General features: G+C 33.1%; 1 protein-coding gene across 1 annotated transcript; it reads left to right on the top strand.

Annotated features, from left to right (window-relative positions):
* Positions 1–3,253: 3,253 nt before the first annotated feature.
* LOC134717541 (fringe glycosyltransferase-like) lies at positions 3,254–18,792 on the top strand. Its single transcript, XM_063580031.1, has 7 exons — positions 3,254–3,297; positions 7,361–7,508; positions 7,835–7,920; positions 8,414–8,484; positions 13,683–13,777; positions 14,387–14,457; positions 17,028–18,792. Exons 1-7 carry the CDS (start codon positions 3,254–3,256, stop codon positions 17,092–17,094), a joined length of 582 nt encoding a protein of 193 aa, XP_063436101.1. The 3' UTR covers positions 17,095–18,792.
* The last annotated feature ends 6,172 nt before the right edge of the window (positions 18,793–24,964 follow it).

Raw genomic sequence — 24,964 nt, 5'->3', positions numbered from 1 at the left:
AAGTATTTTACTAATATAATAGTGAAGTAAATAGACAATTAATTGCTTTTACGCACTAGAATATATTTTCATATTGGTGCATATATTGTTCTGAAGTATTTCACACAAAAATGATTAATTGAAATAACAAGGCATATCCGACCAGTAATGAAAGACGTGCAGTGTTTGCCAATAAAAGAAAAATCACCATCTTGAAAGCGGAACAATGAATCAAGGCATTTGCCTCATGCCTTACATTTTTAAGACGAAAGTTTATATGAAGGTAGTGTTCGAAAAACAAAGACACAAAGTTACCTTAAATAACAAACGACAAATGGAGTACATATTATTGTCCTTTTTTGATACAATAACAATAATTGGAGAGAATATTGGAAAAAAAGAACTTCGATGAAGAAACTATTTTTTTCTTTTTGAATTCGCCCAAAGGTCCCATATTTACTTATTTTATTCGCCCAAAGATCCATTTTATTTATTAAAAAACTATCAACCTTAAGGCAGATACCAACTTATGTTTATGAATTTAAGATGCATGAACTTTAACCTCATTTCAAATAAAACATAATGCTGTCATTAATGATAAGTATTTTACTAATATAATAGTGAAGTATATAGATAATTAATTGCTTTTACGCACTAGAATATATTTTCATATTGGAGCATATATTGTTCTTAAGTATTTCACACAAAAATGATTAATTGAAATAACAAGGCATATCCTTCCAGTAATGAAAGACGTGCAGTGTTTGCCAATAAAAGAAAACTCACCATCTTGAAAGCGGAACAATGAATCAAGGCATTTGCCTCATGCCTTACCTTTTTAAGACGAAAGTTTATATGAAGGTAGTGTTCGAAAAATAAAGACACAAAGTTACCTTAAATAACAAACGACAAATGGAGTACATATTATTGTCCTTTTTTGATACAATAACAATAATTGGAGAGAATATTGGAAAAAAAGAACTCAGATGAAGAAACTATTTTTTTCTTTTTGAATTCGCCCAAAGGTCCCATATTTACTTATTTTATTCGCCCAAAGATCCATTTTATTAATAAAAAAAACTATCAACCTTAAGGCAGATACCAACTTATGTTTATGAATTTAAGTTGCATGAACTTTAACCTTATTTCAAATAAAACATAATGCTGTCATTAATGATAAGTATTTTACTAATATAATAGTGAAGTATATAGATAATTAATTGCTTTTACGCACTTGAATATATTTTCATATTGGAGCATATATTGTTCTTAAGTATTTCACACAAAAATGATTAATTGAAATAACAAGGCATATCCGACCAGTAATGAAAGACGTGCAGTGTTTGCCAATAAAAGAAAACTCACCATCTTGAAAGCGGAACAATGAATCAAGGCATTTGCCTCATGCCTTACCTTTTTAAGACGAAAGTTTATATGAAGGTAGTGTTCGAAAAATAAATACACAAAGTTACCTTAAATAACAAACGACAAATGGAGTACATATTATTGTCCTTTTTTCATACAATAACAATAATTGGAGAGAATATTGGAAAAAAAGAACTCCGATGAAGAAACTATTTTTTTCTTTTTGAATTCGCCCAAAGGTCCCATATTTACTTATTTTATTCGCCCAAAGATCCATTTTATTAATAAAAAAAAAATATCAACCTTAAGGCAGATACCAACTTATGTTTATGAATTTAAGTTGCATGAACTTTAACCTTATTTCAAATAAAACATAATGCTGTCATTAATGATAAGTATTTTACTAATATAATAGTGAAGTATATAGATAATTAATTGCTTTTACGCACTTGAATATATTTTCATATTGGAGCATATATTGTTCTTAAGTATTTCACACAAAAATGATTAATTGAAATAACAAGGCATATCCGACCAGTAATGAAAGACGTGCAGTGTTTGCCAATAAAAGAAAACTCACCATCTTGAAAACGGAACAATGAATCAAGGCATTTGCCTCATGCCTTACCTTTTTAAGACGAAAGTTTATATGAAGGTAGTGTTCGAAAAATAAAGACACAAAGTTACCTTATATAACAAACGACAAATGGAGAACCTATTATTGTCCTTTTCTCATACAATAACAATAATTGGAGAGAATATTGGAAAGAAAGAACTCCAATTAAGAAACTATTTTTTTCTTTTTGAATTCGCCAAAGGTCCCATATTTACTTATTTTATTCGCTTAAAGATCCATTTTATTTATAAAAAAAACTATCAACCTTAAGGCACTTAACACTTTTTCATACACTGGATAATTTTCATAAGTCTACATTTTCAATAAGGTCATGAAAGAACAAATATGCCCCCCCCCCTCCAAAAAAAAAGAAGAGACAAATACACCGAAAACAAGAAGAAAATAAAAAAAAAAATAATTACTCGTAATTTTTGCCGCAATAAATGAAATATTTTATCAAAAATAATTCTTTTGTTTTTACAAAATGACATGGCGAAACATTTATAGCCATATAATAGAATAATTAAACTCTGGTTTGATTGGATTTAGATTGTGTGTATTAGCTTTTATTGACAACTTATGGTAGTAGTAAATCTCAATAGTGACAGAAGTTTTGAAGTATCCTGGTGAATTGAATTAACATTACTCTAGGTTCCGATGGATGAAATTCCGGACATATCCGTATTATGGATTGAGATCCCAATAAGTTGATTCGGACCGACGAAAGAAGTGGTATAACGACTATTTCGTCGTTTTCTCTATCTTTGACCATGAACGAAAGTCCGGAAATATGCGGATTACCTATGTATATCTCAATAAGTTCCTTCAGACCAGCGAACGTAGTCCGGAGTAGTACAATAACAATTTTGCTAGATTTCCTTCCAATAAATATTCATATATGACCGGATCATGGGTGGAAATTTCAATTGATTTCTTCAGATCGATGAAAGAAGTCTGGAAATAATCAGAGTGGTAAACTACTAACACAATTTTGTTGGTTCCCCTTTGATTGAGGACAAAAGTCCAGACGTATACGTATTATAGGTGGAAACTCTCTATAATTCCCTCCGACCGGATAAAGAAATCCGGAAATATCCGGAGTGGTATAAAAGCAATTTTGTAGGTTTTTATTTGACCAAGATTAATGCCAAGACAAATACGAGTTTAATAAAGAACTCTCAATAATCGTACTTAGACTGGCTAAATATTCTGTCCTGAATATCGGAAGTGATATGATAATCATTTCGCAATATTCCCTATGACCTCCGTTGAATATCCGGACATAACCGCATTATGGGTGGTAATCTCAAGTTCCCTCAGACTGGTAAAAAAAGAGTGTAATTATACGGAGTGGTTATAGTAATAACTTTGTTGGTTTACCTATTACCGGGTTTGAAAGTCCGGATATTTCCGGATTTTGGGTGAAAATCTCATTAAATTCCCTCAGACCGGTGGTACAAGTCCGGAAATATCCGGAGCGAAAAATTACAAAATTTGTTAATTTCCATTGGACCAGATTATGCTTTATTGCCACTAAGTTCTTTTGCATACGCTGGGTAATTTTCATAAGTCTACATTTTCAATAAGGTCATAAAAAACTATTATGACAAGTAAAGGCCTTGTCTAACTTTAACATGTATTTTCCAACATAAATAGGTGCCTCATTAAGCGAAAATCACGAAAAACCATCATAAAAGCCAAGAAAACCAACATAAAGGCAAATATCAATTATAGTGAAAATCTTCCCCAGCACCGCCCAGACATGCCATTGAGATATATTATAGCTCAAACTAATGCTTTGGGTGTCTACTACATGCCTGAATCTTTATTTATACTGACATATGTGAACGTAAGCCAAGAAAATATTTAATCGACCCCTACCCCCAATTTGGATCGCCAGACGCCAATATTGACCATACCTACTCCGGATCTTTTCACCCTAGAGACAAAACTGGGCATGTCATTGGTCCATACAAGCTGTCATTTTTACCGTTAAGACATTGGCTAACTTTAACATGTGTTTTCCAACATAAATAGGTGCCTCATTAAGCCAAAAACACGAAAAACCATCATAAAAACCAAGAAAACCAACATGAAGGCAAATATCAATTATAGTGAAAATCTTCCCCCAGCACCGCCCAGACATGCCATTGAGATATATCATAGCTGAAACTAATGCTTAAGGTGTCTTATACAAGCCTGAATCTTTATTTATACTGAAATATGTGAACGTAAGCCAAGAAAATATTTAATCGACCCCTACCCCAATTTGGATCGCCAGGCGCCAATATTGACCATACCTACCTCGGATCTTTTCACCCTGGAGACAAAACTGGGCATGTCATTGGTCCATACAAGCTGTCATTTTTACCGTTAATGTCTTGGCTAACTTTAACATGTGTTTTCCAACATAAATGGGTGCCTCATTAACCGAAAAACACGAAAAACCATCATAAAACCAAGAAAACCAACATAAAGGCAAATATCAATTATAGTGAAAATCTTCCCCTAGCACCGCCCAGACATGCCATTGAGGTATTTTATACTAGTAGCTCAAACTAATGCTTAAGGTGTCTACTACCTGCCTGAATCTTTATTTATACTGAAATTTGTGAACGTAAGCCAAGAAAATATTTAATCGACCCCTACCCCTAATTTGGATCGCCAACAGCCAATATTGACCATGCCTAGTCTGGATCTTTTCACCCTAGAGACAAAACTGAGCATGCCATTGGTCCATACAAGGTGTCATTTTTACCGTAAAGGCCTTGGCTAACTTCAACATGTGTTTTCCAACATAACTAGGTGCCTCATTAAGCGAAAAACACGAAAAACCATCATAAAAACCAAGAAAACCAACATAAAGGTAAATATCAATTATAGTGAAAATCTTCCCCCAGCACCGCCCAGACATACCATTGAGGTATTTTATAGCTCAAACTAATGCTTATGATGTCTACTACATGCCTGAATCTTTATTTATACTGAAATATGTGAACGTAAGCCAAGAAAATATTTAATCGACCCCTACCCCTAATTTGGATCGCCAACCGCCAATATTGACCATACCTAGTCTGGATCTTTTCACCCTAGAGACAAAACTGAGCATGCCATTGGTCCATACAAGGTGTCATTTTTACCGTAAAGGCCTTGGCTAACTTTAACATGTGTTTTCCAACAAAACTAGGTGCCTCATTAAGCGAAAAACCATCATAAAAACCAAGAAAACCAACATAAAGGTAAATATCAATTATAGTGAAAATCTTCCCCCAGCACCGCCCAGACATACCATTGAGGTATTTTATAGCTCAAACTAATGCTTAGGGTGTCTTCTACATGCCTGAATCTTTATTTATACTGAAATATGTGAACGTAAGCCAAGAAAATATTTAATTGACCCTACCCCCTATTTGGATCGCCAGATGCCAATATAGATCATACCTACCCCGGATCTTTTCACCCTAGAGACAAAACTGAGCATGCCATTGGTCCATACAAGGCGTCATTTTTACCGTAAAGGCCTTGGCTAACTTTAACATGTGTTTTCCAACAAAACTAGGTGCCTCATTAAGCGAAAAACCATCATAAAAACCAAGAAAACCAACATAAAGGTAAATATCAATTATAGTGAAAATCTTCCCCCAGCACCGCCCAGACATACCATTGAGGTATTTTATAGCTCAAACTAATGCTTAGGGTGTCTTCTACATGCCTGAATCTTTATTTATACTGAAATATGTGAACGTAAGCCAAGAAAATATTTAATTGACCCTACCCCCTATTTGGATCGCCAGATGCCAATATAGATCATACCTACCCCGGATCTTTTCACCCTAGAGACAAAACTGAGCATGCCATTGGTCCATACAAGGCGTCATTTTTACCGTAAAGGCCTTGGCTAACTTTAACATGTGTTTTCCAACATAAATATGTGCCTCATTAAGCGGGAAACACGAAAAACCATCATAAAAACCAAGAAAACCAACATAAAGGCAAATGTCAATTATAGTGAAAATCTTCCCCCAGCACCGCCCAGACATGCCATTGAGGTATATTATAGCTCAAACTAATGCTTAGGGTGTCTACTACATGCCTGAATCTTTATTTATACTGTAAAATGTGAACGTAAGCCAATAAAATATTTAATCGACCCCTACCCACAAAATGGATCGCCAGACGCCAATATTGACCATACCTACCCCGGATCTTTTCACCCTAGAGACAAAACTGAGCATGCCATTGGTCCATACAAGGTGTCATTTTTACCGTTAAGGCCTTGGCTAATGTTAACATGTGTTTTCCAACATGTTGTTTTGTAAAGTGGTACGAGTTGACGTTGGAACGAGTTTACAATGGTACGGGATAACTATAATTCCTGACATGTACCCCTTACAATCATTCCATACACCACATATACATGATATAGTTGACCTGCTGCTTGTAGTATCTGAGAAATGGACCTAATCATGTAACTTTAACCTTGATCACTGATCCAAGTGTATGTAATGTTTTCCCGCAGAAAAACTAAGTCCATTTATAAGTTAAATATGGAAAAAATGGAATTTTATTTTCACAAAATTTACTTCTGGATACTATCTTATGATCATAAACAAGCTTCTGTCCAAGTTTGGTATGGTTTAAGAAAGTTATTAAAATTTCAAAAACTTTAACCACAGAGTGAATATTTGTGGACGCCGCCGACGACACCGACCACGACGGAATGTAGGATCGCTTAGTCTAGCTTTTTCGACTAAAGTCGAAGGCTCGACAAAAAGGAGAACAGGGATAACCAAAATGCACAGACAATTTTAAAATACCTCTGAAGAAAAAAAGAAAATATTCCACATAATGTATGACTTAAATTTCTTCTACAACAAGTGAGACATTTTGTAAACAGAACACATTGTGTAACTTGTATCTTCAACATGTGACAAATTGTGTATAGTTTATACACTGACACATTGTGTAACTTTTAACAGATAACATGTACACAACACATTGTGTAACTTTTAACAGATAACATGTACACAACACATTGTGCAACTTTTAACTACAATACAACATGTACATGTACAGTAACACATTGTGTAACTTTGTACAACACATAACACATTGTGTATCTTTTATCTACAACACATATCACATTACACATTGTATAACCTTTATCTACAACACATATCACACATCATTAGAATTGTGTAGCTTTTATTTACAACACATAACACATCTACAACAAATAAAGCAGTTTGTAACATATCTACAACACAATATGAACACTTATTAAACATTTTGCAGGTGGTCATGGTGGTTTTGTCATGTAAATGATTCTACAACAAATAAAGCATTTTGTAACTATTATCTACAACACAATATGCTAACACTTTATTAAAAATTTTGCAGGTGGTTTTGTCATGTAGATGATGATAACTATGTGAATGTACCAGCTTTAGTTGGGTTTCTGCAGCAGTATAACCACAGTGATAACTGGTATTTAGGCAGACCAAGTATAAGTCATCCAATGGAAGTACTAGACAGAGCTAACCCAGGAGTAATTATATTGCCACTTTTATATTCTTTTGAATTGCTTGGATTTAAAATTTATTTTGAACTTGTATTGACGTTAGTTGACTAAAACCAAGAATGACTATGAAAATCACGCATATTTTTAGACTTGAAATCTAGCCTTATGTGTAGTAAATTAGATCTATGTGAAATCTAATCAAAAAAATCAGTATTTTGTTTATTAAATTGGGAAGGCTTTACGAAGCTTTAAGCAATCCAACATTTTAAAAACAGAAATATATGGATGATTATCATCATGTATAGTCTATATGTCCTGTATGGTAGATTATTTATAAAACCTTTATATTACAGCAAAAGTTGGCATTTTGGTTTGCAACTGGAGGTGCAGGTTTCTGTATAAGCAGAGGTCTAGCTGATCAAATGGTACCACATGCTGGGTAAGATATATACCTTTAAATATTATTTGTATGGATCAATTTTTAGGACCATCAAAAATTGGAATAAGAATTTTTCAGTGGTGAGATTCTGAAATTTTCCGGAGTCCTAGTTTTTGATAATAAGTAAGAACTGTTTGTAGGGTTAAAGATGTTTGAAGATCATTGTGACAGTAACCAGACTAAAGTACATTTATCATTTTACTGCTGTTTCAAAGGAATATGATACTCAGATTTACCTCTATATGACACATTTCTGTCATTTTATGAACAACTTAAAGTCATAGCTTTCACATATATATATATATAGCACCAAGCTTCATATACTCATGTCAAACATTGTGACAAATTTTGTTCCATTGACGTTCTACTACCTATTTGACTAAGACTTGTATCTATAAAATATTTTCTAACATAGATCGTCGATTTGACTAAATGATCACCATAAAAAAGATATTCAGTCTTAGTATGTTTAATTTTAACTTTGTATTTTCAGAGGAGGAAGGATAATGACAACAGGAGACATCATAAGGTTACCAGATGACTGTACTGTGGGATATATCATAAGTAAGTGTCTCAAAAAATCAATAATTCTCATTTCTGTACATACATGACCATGATGACATATATTAAAAGTACAAAAAAAAAATAAAAAAATACTCTAACAGATTTAAAATACAAGGAAAAGAATGTTGGCCTGTGAAGCCTATGAATGCACCATCAGTTGAATCTTCCCTTTTAACCGTTTATGTCCTTTATGCTTTCCATGACAATATGCTATCTGACTTTAGTTTGTCTCATCAATTTTTCTGAAACTCTTACACAATGCTAAGAACAAAAACACAAATTTTAGGTAGTGAGTCATTTGCCATTCTAAAGAAATGCCTCCTTTTAAATTGGAAAATTGCAAAGCATGAATGGGGCATTCGTAACACATTCTTTTTTTATTTCAAAATAATTTTCAATTTAGGATGAAAACGCTGCATATTGCAATCTAGAATAGCTTTGAAGCTTGCTTGCAAATTATCATTGTTTATAAGATAACCAATCAATTTTAAAAACTAATTGTCTATTAAGTTGTTAAAAAATACTTTAAAATTGAAATACACTTGCTATCTTCAGAAAATATCACTTACATTTCTCAATTCTATCTGACACTCAATTGCAAAATAATAGCAATTAGGTTAAATTACCAGTTCTAAAATAGAAATTTGGCAAGTTTGATTATGAACATAATGACATGCACATGTATTTAATGCTGTTCTTCAGCTTAAAGTTCCTTAATACCTTTAACTAAGAAAAGGCACAAACATCAACACAGGACGAATGAAACTTTTAAACACAAATTCATAAGAAATTCTTCATCTAAACCATACAAAATTTGTTTGTATAGACACTGTGATACTGTACAAACTTCTTGGACACTTTTCTAATTTAAATATTTATATTGTCTAAATATGAATTTAAATATAAATGTGTTATTGAATTTATTAGAACAGGAAAAGGAATAGTAAGTCTGCTGACAGTGAAGTTGTTTGCTGTTGTTTATCATGTGTTTTATGTCTGTAAATTTAATGTTTGCTTTATTTTCAGTTTACTGCATGATGTTCATTTGTTGTTTATTTTTTTAATAGTTTCAACTGAAATCTTGTTTATTATTCTGCAGTGTCTCATACTTTGACTATTTACATGATTTAGTTACTGTGAATTCATTATTTTAAGTGGTTTACCATTTTTTGTGGATTTCATTGATACAGGTTAACCTGAAGTTAAAGATATAAACATTTTCTTTAGGCTTTTATGCAGAATTGAGCAATAACCACAAAATTGAATATAACCAAAAAAAGGCAAAGTTTCTTTCAATCCACGAAAATTGGTATCCACAAAAATAAATGTTTCTATAGTACCTGAGTGATTTGCTTTAACATTATCTTTTTTTATCATTACATGTATTTCATCATTCTAAAATAATCATCATTGAACAGATAGGGAAGTCATGACTAAAATTGAAAACTACTACATATTTTAATGAAATATATTTTATGTGTGCAACAGGAGAATTTGATACCAGAATATGATCCCAGTCTAGATGTAAAGCTAAGGGGTATATGATTAATAATATTGAAATGTCTTATTTTTACTCTACAACCTGTTTTGAGAGGATCCTTTCTTCTTTCAACTTAAGTGGGACTGCTTTTCTTTTATTTTGGATCTTTTTGTCTTTTAACTTTGGAAAAGGTTTTAATACTTTTATTATGATTGCATTTTGTAAACACTCCAGTTGAAATCCTTGGTACAGTTGGTGGTAGAATAATTTGAATAGGGTACCAGTAGATTCTAATACTCACTTGCACTCATTTATAAAAAAAATTACCTGTTTATAAATCTTTTAATCGACAATCCATTTACACATATTTTCCAATTTGCTAAACAGGAAATCTAAGAATTCTGTATGTTTCAACACCATCTAAATAATCTATACTTTTAAAGAATTTTACATTTATCTATGTTTGTACACCACAAGAAAAATATGCCATCATATTTTGCGTCAATTGAAAAAATGAGTTGCTTCTTTTAGATATAAATGATGTTTGGGGAATGTTGTTTTTTTAGCTCACCTGGCCTAAAAGGCCATGTGAGCTTTTCTCATCACTTGGCGTCCGTCGTCGTTGTCGTCTGTCGTCGTTAACAATTTTTCAAACATCTTCTCCTCTGAAACTACTGAATGGATTTGAATGAAACTTAGCATGATTGTTCCTTAGATTATCCTGCACAAAGTGTGTGCTTCGATTTTTGATCCGTCAAAAAACATGGCCGCCGTTACTTAAAATAGGACATAGGGGTCAAATGGAGTTTCTGGCTTATATCTCAAAAACGAAAGCATTTAGAGCAAATCTGACATGGGGTAAAAATGTTCATTAGGTCAAGATCTATCAGCCCTGAAATTTTCAGATGAATCAAACAAACCATTGTTGGGTTGCTGCCACTTAATTGATGATTTTAAAGAAATTTTGCAGTTTTTGGTTATTATCTTGAATATTATTATAGATACAGATAAACTGTTAATAGCAAAAATGTTAAGCGAAGTAAGATCTACAAATAAGTCAATTTGACCAAAATTGTCAATTGACCCCTTAAGGAGTTATTGCCCTTTAAAGACTTTTTTTCACAATTTGTTCATCATGACTTACTTTAAAAAATCTTCTCCTTTGAAACTGCTGTATCAATTTCAGCCAAACTTAGGCTAAATGAGTTTCAGAGTATCTATTATAAATTTTATATTTCATTTCCTTGTATGTCAGAAACATAGCTCCTATGGCTAAAATAGAACATAGGAGAAAATGATTTTTTTTTTTGCTTTTGAAGAAAATAGGACGATTCAAAGAACATTTAAATAAATTGAAAAGCCAAAATAATCATTGATGAGAGATTTAACCAAAAAAATTAAGGTGAGCGATTCAGGCTCTTGAGAGCCTCTTGTTTACTTTTTAGCTCACCTGACCTGAAAGGTCAAGTGAGCTTTTCTCATCACTTGGCTTCAGTCGTCTTCCGGCTTCAGTAAACTTTTACAAAAATCTTCTCCTCTGGGCAAAATTTAACCAAACTTGGCCACAATCATCATTGGGGTATCTAGTTTAAAAAATGTGTCCTGTGACCGGGCCAACTAACCAAGAAGGCCGCCATGGCTAAAAATAGAACATAGGGATAAAATGTAGAGTTTGGCTTATAACCAAAGCATTTAGAGCATATCTGACATGGGGTGAAAGTGTTTATCAGGTCAAGATATATCTGCCCTCAAATTCAGTTTAATATTGTCAATTTTATTAGGCTTGAATAGTGAAAGTATTTAGTTTTATTAGGTTAACATGGTTAAGAAGAAACACTTGTGTATAGTTGAATGAAAAAAAATGATTTCAAAGTTTTTGATACATGCTTTTTTCAGTTGGGTTCATTCTAATGACTTTATGATAATGTTAATTTTTAGCTCACCTGGCCCACAGGGCCAAGTTAGCTTTTCTCATCACTTGGCTTCCGTCGTCGTCGTCAGTCGTCCTCATTTTCATTTGTTTTTACAAAAATCTTTTCTGAAACTACTGGGCCAAATTTAATCAAACTTGGCCACTATCATCATTTGGGTTTCTAGTTTAAAAAAATGTGTGTGGTGACCCAGCCAACCAACCAAGATGGCCGCCATGCCTAAAAATAGAACATAGGGGTAAAATGTAGAGTTTGGCTTATAACTCTGAAACCAAAGCATTTAGAGCAAATCTGACGGGGTGAAAGTGTTTATCAAGTCAACATCTATCTGCCCTCAAATTTTCAGAGGAATCGGACAACCAGTTGATGGGTTGCTGCCCCTAAATTGGTAATTTTAAGGAAAATTTGCTGTTTTGGTTATTATCTTGAATATTATTATAGATAGAGATAAACTGTAAACAGTAATAATATTCAGCAAAGTAAGATCTACAAATAAATTAACATGACTAAAATTATCAGTCGACCCCATAAGGAGTTATTGCCCTTTAAAGTCAATTTTTAATAATTTTTTATACGATTTTGTAATCTTTTACAAAAATTTTCTCCTGAAACTTCTGGACCAATATAACCAAACTTAGTCACAATCATTATTAGGGTATCTTATTTAGAAAATGTGTGCGGTAACCCAGCCAACCAACCAATATGGCCACCATGGCTAAAAATAGGGGTAAAATGTAGATTTTGGCTTGAAACTCTGAAACCAAAGCATTAAGAGCAAATCTGACAGGTATTAAATTGTTTATCAAGTCAATATCTATCTGCCCTGAAATTTTCAAATGAATTGGACAACAGGTTGATGGGTTGCTGCCCCCAAATTGGTAATTTTTAAAGAAATTTTGCCGTTTTTGGTTATTATCTTGAATACTATTATAGATAGAGATAAACTGTAAACAGCAATAATGTTCAGCAAATTTTTGTGAATTTTTACAAAATATTATCTTTTGTAACTAAAGAGCCAAGTTTATTATAGATAGAGAAAATTGTAAGTTGCAAGGATGTTCAGTAAAGTAAGATCTACAAACACATCACCATCACTAAAACACAATTGTGTCATGAATCCATCCGTGTCCTTTGTTTAATATGCACATAGACCAAGGTGAGGGACACAGACTCTTAAGAGCCTCTAGTTAACATAAGTGGTGTTTTTTTCCATCTATAATTAATAATTTAAACTGATTATCATGTTTTCTTTGCTAAATTCCATTTAATTAAACATGATCTAACAGTTCTGAAATTTTGAAATTCTTTTTCTTTTTTCCCTCTTTCTTTTTGAATTTCAACAACCATAACTTGTAACATGTGTAATGCATATATATAATGATTTTTTCTTCTTCAAAAGATTACTGAAATTAAATTTATGTTAAAATATAAATCAATTTCAATAAAAACAGATTTAAGTACTTCGTTATTTGTATAATGAGCATATATTCATGTATTTTATTTATGGTATTTTTTGCATGACTTACAGTATTATTATTTTTTAACATGAGACCAGAATGCAATATCTATGTTTCTTCCATTACCTTTACATTTTTGCTAATAATTACAGAATATTACAGAAATAAGCTAAATATAGACATTGCTAGACTAGCTGTTGAATTCAAAATTGTCTTTTCTGTATAGATTTGCTTAGTTGCAAGATAATATTGATGTCTAGTATGGTGATTTCTGAAGTATTCAAACATGCAAAATTAAATAATTAAAAAAAATATCATCTTATTTTTCAGATCATCTATTGAAAGTGCCATTAACAAAAATTAAAGAATTTCATTCCCACTTAGAGGGACTACATAGGATTCCTCAGCATCAACTCTCTGATCAGGTATGTACACCAAAGTCACTAACAGCAATCATACACACTCGTTGCTTTTCTTGCAGCAGCGTCGTCATCCTTAGCAGTGTCAATAATTGTTGAGTTTGTTGCTTAAGGTAGTTAATTAGAACTACTGGTGATAGATCAATGAAATTTTCTATAAAATTGCATTACTGTCAGTACTTCTAAATAAGAAGATGTGGTATGAGTGCCAATAAAACATCTCTCCATCAAAGTTACAATTTATGAAAACCTTCACACTCACCTAAGACAGTTGTGTAATATTACAACATTAAAAGACACTCTATGAACTATCAATTGAAATTGCTTAAATCAATCAGAACTTAAAGTGCAAAGTCTTGGTGAAAAGTTGTGATTAAATTATCAGAGACTATCAAAGATCTCTAACATTAACAACAGAAATTCTATAGAAAATAACGAGTTGTCAATCAAAATTATATTTTTATTTTTATTTTTCAATGAATTTGATTTAATTTTATGATGAGCAATACAGCTAATTAGGAATAATTGAACTGTTCTGTCATTGTAAACAAATTTTGGCATTATACAATGACAAATTATTCATAGTCAATAGCAGCAGTTGTATTTTTCTTTCAGCTGACTTTAAGTTATTTTAACAGTAATGTGATAGATGTAAAAGGGTACAGCCATGAAAACGATCCAACAAGGTAAACATAAAATCAGTTTCTACAATATTTACAAAATATGGTTACTGTGCCTCGATGTAGTATCAAGTTTTATATTTGTATATGAGTTATATAATTATCTCCCTTTGGAACTTTTTCTGAACTTTTCAATATAATGAGATATATTGATACTTTGAATTCAGAAATGAGGTTTTGAATAATGCAATTGGGGGAGTATCACAATAGTAATAACTAACATTTTAATATCTGCTACATAGATCTGTATGCAGCGTTTCCTGAAATTGCAATAATCAATGTTGCATTTTTGTCCGTTCATTTAAAATTGCAATAATTAGGTCTTTCCACCTTTACCTTTACGTGTGGAAAGACCTATTGATTTTGTTCTGATTATTTTTTTTATTTTTTTTTCCGCCTAATTTTTTTCTTGCGGTGTAAAAATGTTTCAAAAGATGTCGCTTAGTTTTTTTTGTATATGAGATCATACAGTCTATACACTTTTGAAACTCACCCTGTTTAACCAAACACTTTTCTTTGTAAGAGTTATCTCCCCAAACACTGTTTTTTTTGTTATCAGATCTCCTCCGCAACTGTAAAAGAAAGCGACAAATTTATTTTTCAAAATTGCTCGTTATATCCTCAGGATGTTACGTTTTATTTTGACGGAAGCATTACGAATACCCCATATGAGAGTAATTTCCCCTTTTGTATTGAAATAAGTGAAATAAATTTGTAACTGGAAAACTATAAGTGATAGAGGCCTAGGGTCTTTTGATTTGAGGCCCTTGGTCAAAAAGTATGAAAATGAGGTCAAGGTCAAAGGTCAAGTTCATGATCAAATTTTTGATTTTGGCTTGTTATCTCTTATTTTCAGAAATCATACAAGATATCTACAAAATATTTTCAGACAATTGTTAGTTGCGACATGTCCTAACATGTAAATTTTACTTAAAAGGGTACGTAACATTTAATGCGAGTTTTGCCCCCTCTTATATCTAATATTAGTTGTATGGTAATATAACTCATTAACAATATAAAGTAGAGGCCTAGATTCTTTTGATTTGAGGTCCTTGGTTGATGACCTTGAAATTGAGCTCAAGGTCATAGGTAAATTTAACGTTCTAGATTTTGAACTTTGCTTTTTCCTCTTATATATACATATAAAGCCATGGGACTTTTGGCAAAAGGTTGCAAGCAATGTGACCTTGAAAAATCCAACCAGAAGTGACCTTTTGTAAACCGGAAGTAGCCGTTTTTTTGTACTAATTTAATGTAAAAGTTTATAGAACCATCTATTTTTGGAATCAGTGTCAACTAAACTATCAAAACATACCGAAAGTAACATCTTTTTTAACCGGAGGTAAAAAATTATCTCCTTATTTATATCTTTTTGTATAGAAACCATACATTTTTGGAATCAGTGTTCAATAAGCTGTCATTTGACGCTAAAATTGACATTTAAAACCGAATTTTAATATTTTCATATAAAAAAGATCTTTACTAGTGGAAAGACCATCAATGGTTCTCTGAACAATTGGTTTTTAATATTGTTCTTACATCTCTTCTGAAAAAAAAATCCACATGTTTGTTATCAGTTATACTCTGAAACTACAAGTCCAAAATTTGCATTCAGCAGGGCATACATGTACTAAAAGTTTATAAAACAACGTGGTGCAGATATCTCTCAAGACTTTTCCTAGAGAAAAGAAATTGCAATGCCGTAAAAATCGCTTGCTAGGTCCGTAAATCTCAGTGAAATCCTACAATAAAATGTCCGCTCCTAGATTGAAATACTAATCTGTGTTACAAACAGGTGCTGAAAAATGTACATTATCAGAAAATAATCCTTAAATGTGTATTAAAGTTACACCGGATCAATTAAATCCAAAACATGCACTGCTGGTGAACTGTGATCAAAATGTCAATTTCCTACAATGACAAAAGAAATGACATTGTGTACATTCCGTCTCTATACATGTTGTCTGTTTAACGTCCCCACCTAAAAAGGAATAAATATACTAAGTTTTCGTTATTATAAACCGGCGTCACGTGATGTCTCCTCAATCTGGCGCGAGAAGTCGCGCGCTGGACCTGAAATAAAATAAAAACTTTCCGAACTAAACATGAAACTTCCCCGGAATAATATAGACCCCTTACAGAAACAAACAAACAAACAAACACACACACACATAACAAACAATCATGTTTCAAAGGGGGGAAAGACCGTTTACAATTGCTTTTTAAAAGCAATTGATTTATATTTAATGTTTAGTTTTATCCTTTCGTTTAAATTTACAATAAAAACTGAACGCAATAATTTTTTGATCTTACAGTTATCATGAAAATGACATCAACAGTATTAGAAATAATTAAAATTTAATAAAAATGGAAGAAAACAACATTATCAGTTGAAAAAGCATAAAAATATATATAGGTAATGGTAAATTTAAAACAAAAAAAGCACAAAAGGGTCTGTGCATCTCATTTACTTGTTAAAAACAGAAATGATGAAAAACACCAATAATAGTTTCAGCAATATTTTGAAATTTTCTAGTATATCTTGAGATTGTGTTCTTATTCTCATTTCTTTTCAGATTAAAAACAGTTCACTGTCATCTGTATCCCTACCTTTCTCAGTGTGTAGACATGCCAAGATGGTGACCAGTATTATATAGTGTTCACCTATACCTACTGGCTTCAGATATAACTATAGTGCTGTTGCTGAAATGCTGCTGCAAGACTTTATATTTATACTATAGATTCAAGTCTTTTTGTAAATGTATCATGCACAAGCAGAACAATTTCAACGAGATCAACAAAAGATGAAAACTTTTTGATACATTTGTAAATGATAAATTTTATAATCTGTGATATTGGCATGAAATGGTTGTAGTAGATTAAATTTTAAAACTTGAATTAATGAAAATTATTGATTTTGTAACTATGTTTCAAAAGTGTTGCAAGTATCTTTTTTTGTTATGTTATTTGTTTTGGAAAAAAAGTCCCACTGAATTTATGTTATTCAAGGGAGATAATTATGTAAATCCAAGTTAAATTAAACCCAAATAATTTTTTAGACAACTGTATTTTATAGTTGTAAAACTGAGCTCTTAAGGTTTTATGTTTCGCAAAATTGCTGATACAACAAATGATAAAAAAAGAATTTCAGAATAGATGTTTGCTGCTTACATGTGAAGTGCAATTGATTGATAAGTTGGTTGTGTTCTAATCTCATTTAAATTTTTAAATTTTATGTAAAATTTCATATCACATTCATCAAAATAAAGTTGTGACTAAAGTTTTATAATGAGAAAATACAATATTCTTATTGTGAATTTGTCCTTTATTTTATTTTTCATTTTAATTTCCATCACAGTTAACACTTTATTAACTAATAGCTGATTTATGATTTCCTCTACCAGTTGATTATTTTTTTGTAATCAGCACATGGTTTGTTTTATTTCAGTCCTCCATTGTTCAAAATTAAATTTTAAAGTAAAATTTTCTTGCTTTCCCCTGATTTTGCTGTTGGAATATCATGAAAAAAGGATGACCTGTCTGAAATAACTCTTTATGCAGATTATTGAAAGCAAGATAAAGTTTGTCTAAAAGTCAATCTAGAAGTTCAAATGCAATTGTGAAGAAATTTAATCAATTAATTATTATTTGTATTTCAGAAATGCAATACCTGAACCTTATTTGTTTTTTCCTGTTTAAATTGTTTTATAACAGTGTTTTGGGTCTAAATAGAGCCCTTAGTAGGATGCTGTCCAATGTGAGCCAGGCCAGGCCTTTGTGTTGAAGGCTCTATTATTGCTTACTTTAACTACGCTGTGTCTTGATGGAGAGTTGTCTCTTTGGTACTCCTACCACATTTAAAAAGATATTCCCTCTGACATTTGAAATTGAACTTAAGTTGCCTTGTTACTAAGGTTTCTTATATTGACCTATCCCTTTTCTCTCTTGCTGGATAGTTTTATACTGGTCATTTGGGGGCACTATGTAGCATACTGATCAATGAGATGGCTCAAAATCTCATTACACTATAATTTGACATTTTCGTACTTAATATATATAAACTGAAAATTCATCATCTGATGGTTTATTCTCATTTCGCCTTAGCTGTCAAAATAATTATATAAAATTAATCCCAGTTTGCCTTAGTACAAATTTTCAGGTACACAGAAATAACTATGGCGATATGGGAGCTTCTGTAAACAATGTAATTAAGTTATGTTTTGTTTGTATAATGTAGACGAAAGAATGTGTTTTATGTGTAATGATAACATAGAAGACGAAAAACATGTAATATTTTCTTGAATATTTGATATATCTTAATTATAATAAAAGAAATACTGTTTGTTTTTTTATCTTTATGTAAAAGATTTAGTTAAGTTAAAATACAGAAAAATGTATAAATACATTCCCTTAATTTTGCCTCAAACTTTGTGTACATTTAATAATAATACTTCCTGTCCATTTGCACTAAAGACAGATAAAACAGATGGCACATAACATTCATATCACCAGGTCATATTTCTAATTGCTCAACTTTTGCCCAACTACAAAAATTTCAAAGTCTGAATGCTCAACTTTTCCTCAACTACAAAAATTTCAAAGTCTGAATGCTCAACTTTTGCTTAACTATATGAAAACCAAAGATCAATTGCTCAACTTATCCCTCAACTTAATGGCAAGCTTCAGTTGAGGGCCAGTTGAGCGACATCTATTAAACATACAGTGCTTGGCCAGGTTTGAGTTGAGCTAAGATGCTTAACACCTAGCCCTCAACTATTTTGCTTAAAACAGCTCGCCCTCAACTGTCCGCCACATGGCCATCAACTGGCCCTCAACTTTTTTTTCTGTAGGGGTACTTCATGTATCAGACTTATGAAAAATGGCCAGAAGTTCATTTTATATGAGCCTGTGCCAAAAAATAGAGGTTTTCAAATAAAGTGAGGTCTTATATCAAATGTAATATTTTTCACTAACCACAATTTTCTGAAGTTGTTAAGTTATCAAAAAAACTTTAACATATTATAAATGTACTTTTAATGGAAATATAAGTTTCAAATAGCATAACACATGTGGATAAAATAGTCTTTAGCAACGTCGAGCTTAAAAAAACAGGTTGTCAATTTAGGCCGTTCCCCACATTTGCATATTAAAAAGCATATACATGATATGGGAGACGGAGATATGCTTCTTTTTGCTTAAATCTGTGCTTAGATATGACAAAACATGGAGCCTGGATGTAACAAGACTGTCACTTTCAACTGTATATGTAGACAGTATGGTCTGATGCAAAGTTTATTAACTTTACTGTTTAAAACCTGAATGAAATTTCAGCCTCAAAAGGCCAATATTTTAACCACTAGCTATCCAACAGAAGAAAATAAAGGTAGTCTGTTAAACAGAAATGGTTAAACAACCAGTAATAAGTGTTTTTGATATAGATTCAGTGCAATCTATTTAGGAATACAACTTATAAGTGCATAGAACTTCACATTTCACCTGCTGTGTATACTGACCGTTAGACTTAGACTATTAAAACAGCACATTTAGCACTCTTTTTATGTTTTTATCTACTTTTTTTTGTGTTCAGAGTTCACAAATGAGTAAAACAACTGAAATAAATACCACAAACACAAATAGATATCAGAAAAAACCTGTCAGAGAGAAATTAAGCATGCTGTTTTTGCAAAAATATTGAAAAAAGTGAAACAGCTACATTTTGGTCATTTAACCTGAAAAGTGACTTTTTCACAAAATTTCTATCAAATGAAAGTGAAAATCATTTCTTCTCATGTAGTTTGACAAATTAATACCAATAGATCATTCAGAGAAGCTGTTAAAGTAAAAATTCAAAATTTGCTGAAATGCACCTCTTAGGGGCCTAAAACTTGACCAATTCTGATAAAACTTGGCATGATTTAAGGTTGTATATTATAAAACAGTTTACAAAGTTTCAAAGCCATATGATACAAAAAAAAAATGTGGCATTTAAACACCTGAGTCTAAAGGTCAGGCAACCTTATGGTAATGCCTATCATTTGTACCTAGTGTGGACAAAAGCTTAGCCGTAGAAAATCTTGAATGAACTCATGAACGGAGGTGGTAGAGTCTCCCTACCCTAACTTTAGACATCAATTAAAAACGTTCCATAATTTAACAACCTGGGTCTTCGGGTCCAGGCAACCTTGGGCAATTGCCTATCATTCTTACCTGGTATGGACAAAGGCTAACGGTAGGATTTTTTTATGAATTAAAGAAGGGGGGATTGGAAAGTAAGTCTACCCCATTTTTGGAAGTCAATTTATAAAGTTTCATAAATTAAACCACCTGAGTCTTAAGTCAATGCAATGGTTGATGTAACACAGAAGGATGTTATACACCTTGTATACCACATGTACTCTAGTTGATGTAACACAGGGCGATTTTATACACCTTGTATACCACATGTATCCTGGTTGATGTACCACAGGAGGATGTTTTACTCCTTATAAACCAGATGTACCCTGGTTGATGTAATGCAGGAGGATGTTATACACCTTATATACCACATGTATCCTGGTTGATGTAACACAGGAGGATGTTATGCACCTTATATACCACATGTATCCTGGTCCATGTACCACAGGAGGATGTTATACACCTTATATACCACATGTATCCTGGTTGATGTAACACGGGGGGATGTTATGCACCTTATATACCACATGTATCCTGGTCGATGTACTACAGGAGGATGTTATACACCTTATATACCACATGTATCCTGGTCGATGTACCACAGGAGGATGTTATGCACCTTATATACCACATGTATCCTGGTTGATGTAACACCGGAGGATGTTATACACCTAATATACCACATGTACCCTGGTTGATGTAACACAGGAGGATGATATACCACATGTATCCTGGTTGATGTAACACTGGAGGATGTTATACACCTTATATACCACATGTACCCTGGTTGATGTAACACAGGAGGATGTTATACACCTTACATACAACATGTACTCTAGTTGATGTAACACAGGAGGATGTTATACACTTTAAATACCACATGTACCCTGGTTGATGTAACACTGGAGGATGTTATACACCTTACATACAACATGTACCCGGGATGATGTAACACAGGAGGATGTTATACACCTAATATACCACATGTATCCTGGTGGATGTAACACAGGAGGATGTTATACACCTAATATACCACATGTATCCTGGTGGATGTAACACAGGAGGATGTTATACACCTAATATACCACATGTATCCTGGTGGATGTAACACAGGAGGATGTTATACACCTAATATACCACATGTACCCTGGTTGATGTAACACAGGAGGATGTCATACACCTAATATACCACATGTATCCTGGTGGATGTAACACAGGAGGATGTTATACACCTAATATACCACATGTATCCTGGTGGATGTAATACAGGAGGATGTTATACACCTAATATACCACATGTACTCTGGGGGATGAAACACAGGAGGATGTTATACACCTTATATACCACATGCACCCTAGTTTATGCAACACAAGATGATGTTATACACCCTATATACCACATGTATCCTGGAGGATGTTATACACCTTATATACCACATGTACCCCGGTTGATGTAACACAGGAGGATGTTATACACCTAATATACCACATGTACTCTGGTGGATATAACACAGGAGGATCTTATACACCTTATATACCACATGTACCCTAGTTTATGCAACACAGGAGGATGTTATACACCCTATATACCACATGTATCCTGGTGGATGTAACACAGGAGGATGTTATACACCTTATATACCACATGTACCCTGGTTGATGTAACACAGGAGGATGTTATACACCTTAAATACCACATGTACCCGGGTTGATGTAACAGGAGGATGTTATACACCTTACATACAACATGAATCCGGGTTGATGTAACACAGGAGGATGTTATACACCTAATATACCACATATATCTTGGTGGATGTAACACAGGAGGATGTTATACACCTTTCATACAACATGTACCCTGGTTGATGTAACACAGGAGGATGTTATACACCTTAAATACCACATGTACCCTGGTTGATGTAACACAGGAGGATGTTATACACCTTACATACAACATGTACTCTGGCTGATGTAACACAGGAGGATGTTATACACCTTTAATACAACATGTACCCGGGATGATGTAACACAGGAGGATGTTATACACCTTATATACCACATGTACCCTGGTTGATGTAACACAGGAGGATGTTATACACCTAATATACCACATGTATTCTGGTGGATGTAACACAGGAGGATGTTATACACCTAATATACCACATGTATCCTGGTGGATGTAACACAGGAGGATGTTATACACCTAATATACCACATGTATCCTGGTGGATGTAACACAGGAGGATGTTATACACCTAATATACCACATGTACCCTGGTTGATGTAACACAGGAGGATGTTATACACCTAATATACCACATGTATCCTGGTGGATGTAACACAGGAGGATGTTATACACCTAATATACCACATGTTTCCTGGTGGATGTAACACAGGAGGATGTTATACACCTAATATACCACATGTACTCTGGGGGATGTAACACAGGAGGATGTTATACACCTTATATACCACATGCACACTAGTTTATGCAACACAAGAGGATGTTATACACCCTATATACCACATGTATCCTGGAGGATGTTATACACCTTATATACCACATGTACCCCGGTTGATGTAACACAGGAGGATGTTATGCACCTTATATACCACATGTATCCTGGTCGATGTACTACAGGAGGATGTTATACACCTTATATACCACATGTATCCTGGTCGATGTACCACAGGAGGATGTTATGCACCTTATATACCACATGTATCCTGGTTGATGTAACACTGGAGGATGTTATACACCTAATATACCACATGTACCCTGGTTGATGTAACACAGGAGGATGTTATACACCTTATATACCACATGTATCCTGGTCGATGTACCACAGGAGGATGTTATGCACCTTATATACCACATGTATCCTGGTTGATGTAACACTGGAGGATGATATACACCTAATATACCCTATGTATCCTGGAGGATGTTATACACCTTATATACCACATGTACCCTGGTTGATGTAACACAGGAGGATGTTATACACCTTACATACAACATGTACTCTAGTTGATGTAACACAGGAGGATGTTATACACCTTAAATACCACATGTACCCCGGTTGATGTAACACAGGAGGATGTTATACACCTTATATACCACATGTATCCTGGTCGATGTAACACAGGAGGATGTTATACACCTTATATACCACATGTACCCTGGTTGATGTAACACAGGAGGATGTTATACACCTTACATACAACATGTACCCTGGTTGATATAACACCAGAGGATGTTATACACCTTATATACCACATGTACCCTGGTGGATGTAACACAGGATGATGTTATACACCTTACATACAACATCAACCCGGGTTGATGTAACACAGGAGGATGTTATACACCTTATATACCACATGTATCCTGGTGGATGTAACACAGGAGGATGTTATACACCTTATATACCACATGTATCCTGGTGGATGTAACACAGGAGGATGTTATACACCTTATATACCACATGTACCCTGGTTGATGTAACACAGGAGGATGTTATACACCTTACATACAACATGTACCCGGGTCGATGTAACACAGGAAGATGTTATACACCTAATATACCACATGTACTCTGGTGGATGTAACACAGGAGGATGTTATACACCTTACATACAACATGTACCCGGGTTGGTGTAACACAAGAGGATGTTATAAAACACTAGACACTAGAAAATATCCTGTAATCATATAAAGCATCAAAACAAATAAAAACATTGACAACAATAAGGCTGAACTCATCAGATGGATACATCTAACAAAAATCTATGATTATTTCAAGAAAATAATCAATGCATATGAGCATATAATATAAAAAAAAAAAAAAAGATGTGGTATGATTGCCAATTGCCAAGAGACCATGTGACACAGAAATTAACAACTATAGGTCACCGTACGACCTTCAACAATGAGCAAAGCTCATACTGCGTAGTTAGCTATAAAAGGTCCTGAAATGACAAATGTAGAACAATTCAAACGAGAAAACTAACGGCCTAATTTATGTATAACTAGAGGCTCCCAAGAGCCTGTGTCGCTCACCTTGGTCTATGTGCATATTAAACAATGGACACAGATAAATTCATGACAAAATTGTGTTTTGGTGATGCTGATGTATTTGTAGATTTTTCTTTACTGAACATTCTTGTTGCTACAATTATCTCTATCTATAATGAACTTGGCACAGTAATTACAGTGGAAAACATTTTCTAAAAATTTACAAAAATTGATGAAAATTGACTATAAAGGGCAATAACTCCTTAAGGGGTCAATTGACAATTTTGGTCATGTTAATTTATTTGTAGATCTTACTTTGCTGAA

The sequence above is a fragment of the Mytilus trossulus genome, chromosome 5, assembly GCF_036588685.1.
Source record: "Mytilus trossulus isolate FHL-02 chromosome 5, PNRI_Mtr1.1.1.hap1, whole genome shotgun sequence".
Lineage (NCBI taxonomy): Eukaryota > Metazoa > Mollusca > Bivalvia > Mytilida > Mytilidae > Mytilus > Mytilus trossulus.
Note: the sequence above shows the minus strand (reverse complement) of the source record. Positions and strands in the feature narration are given on the sequence as shown.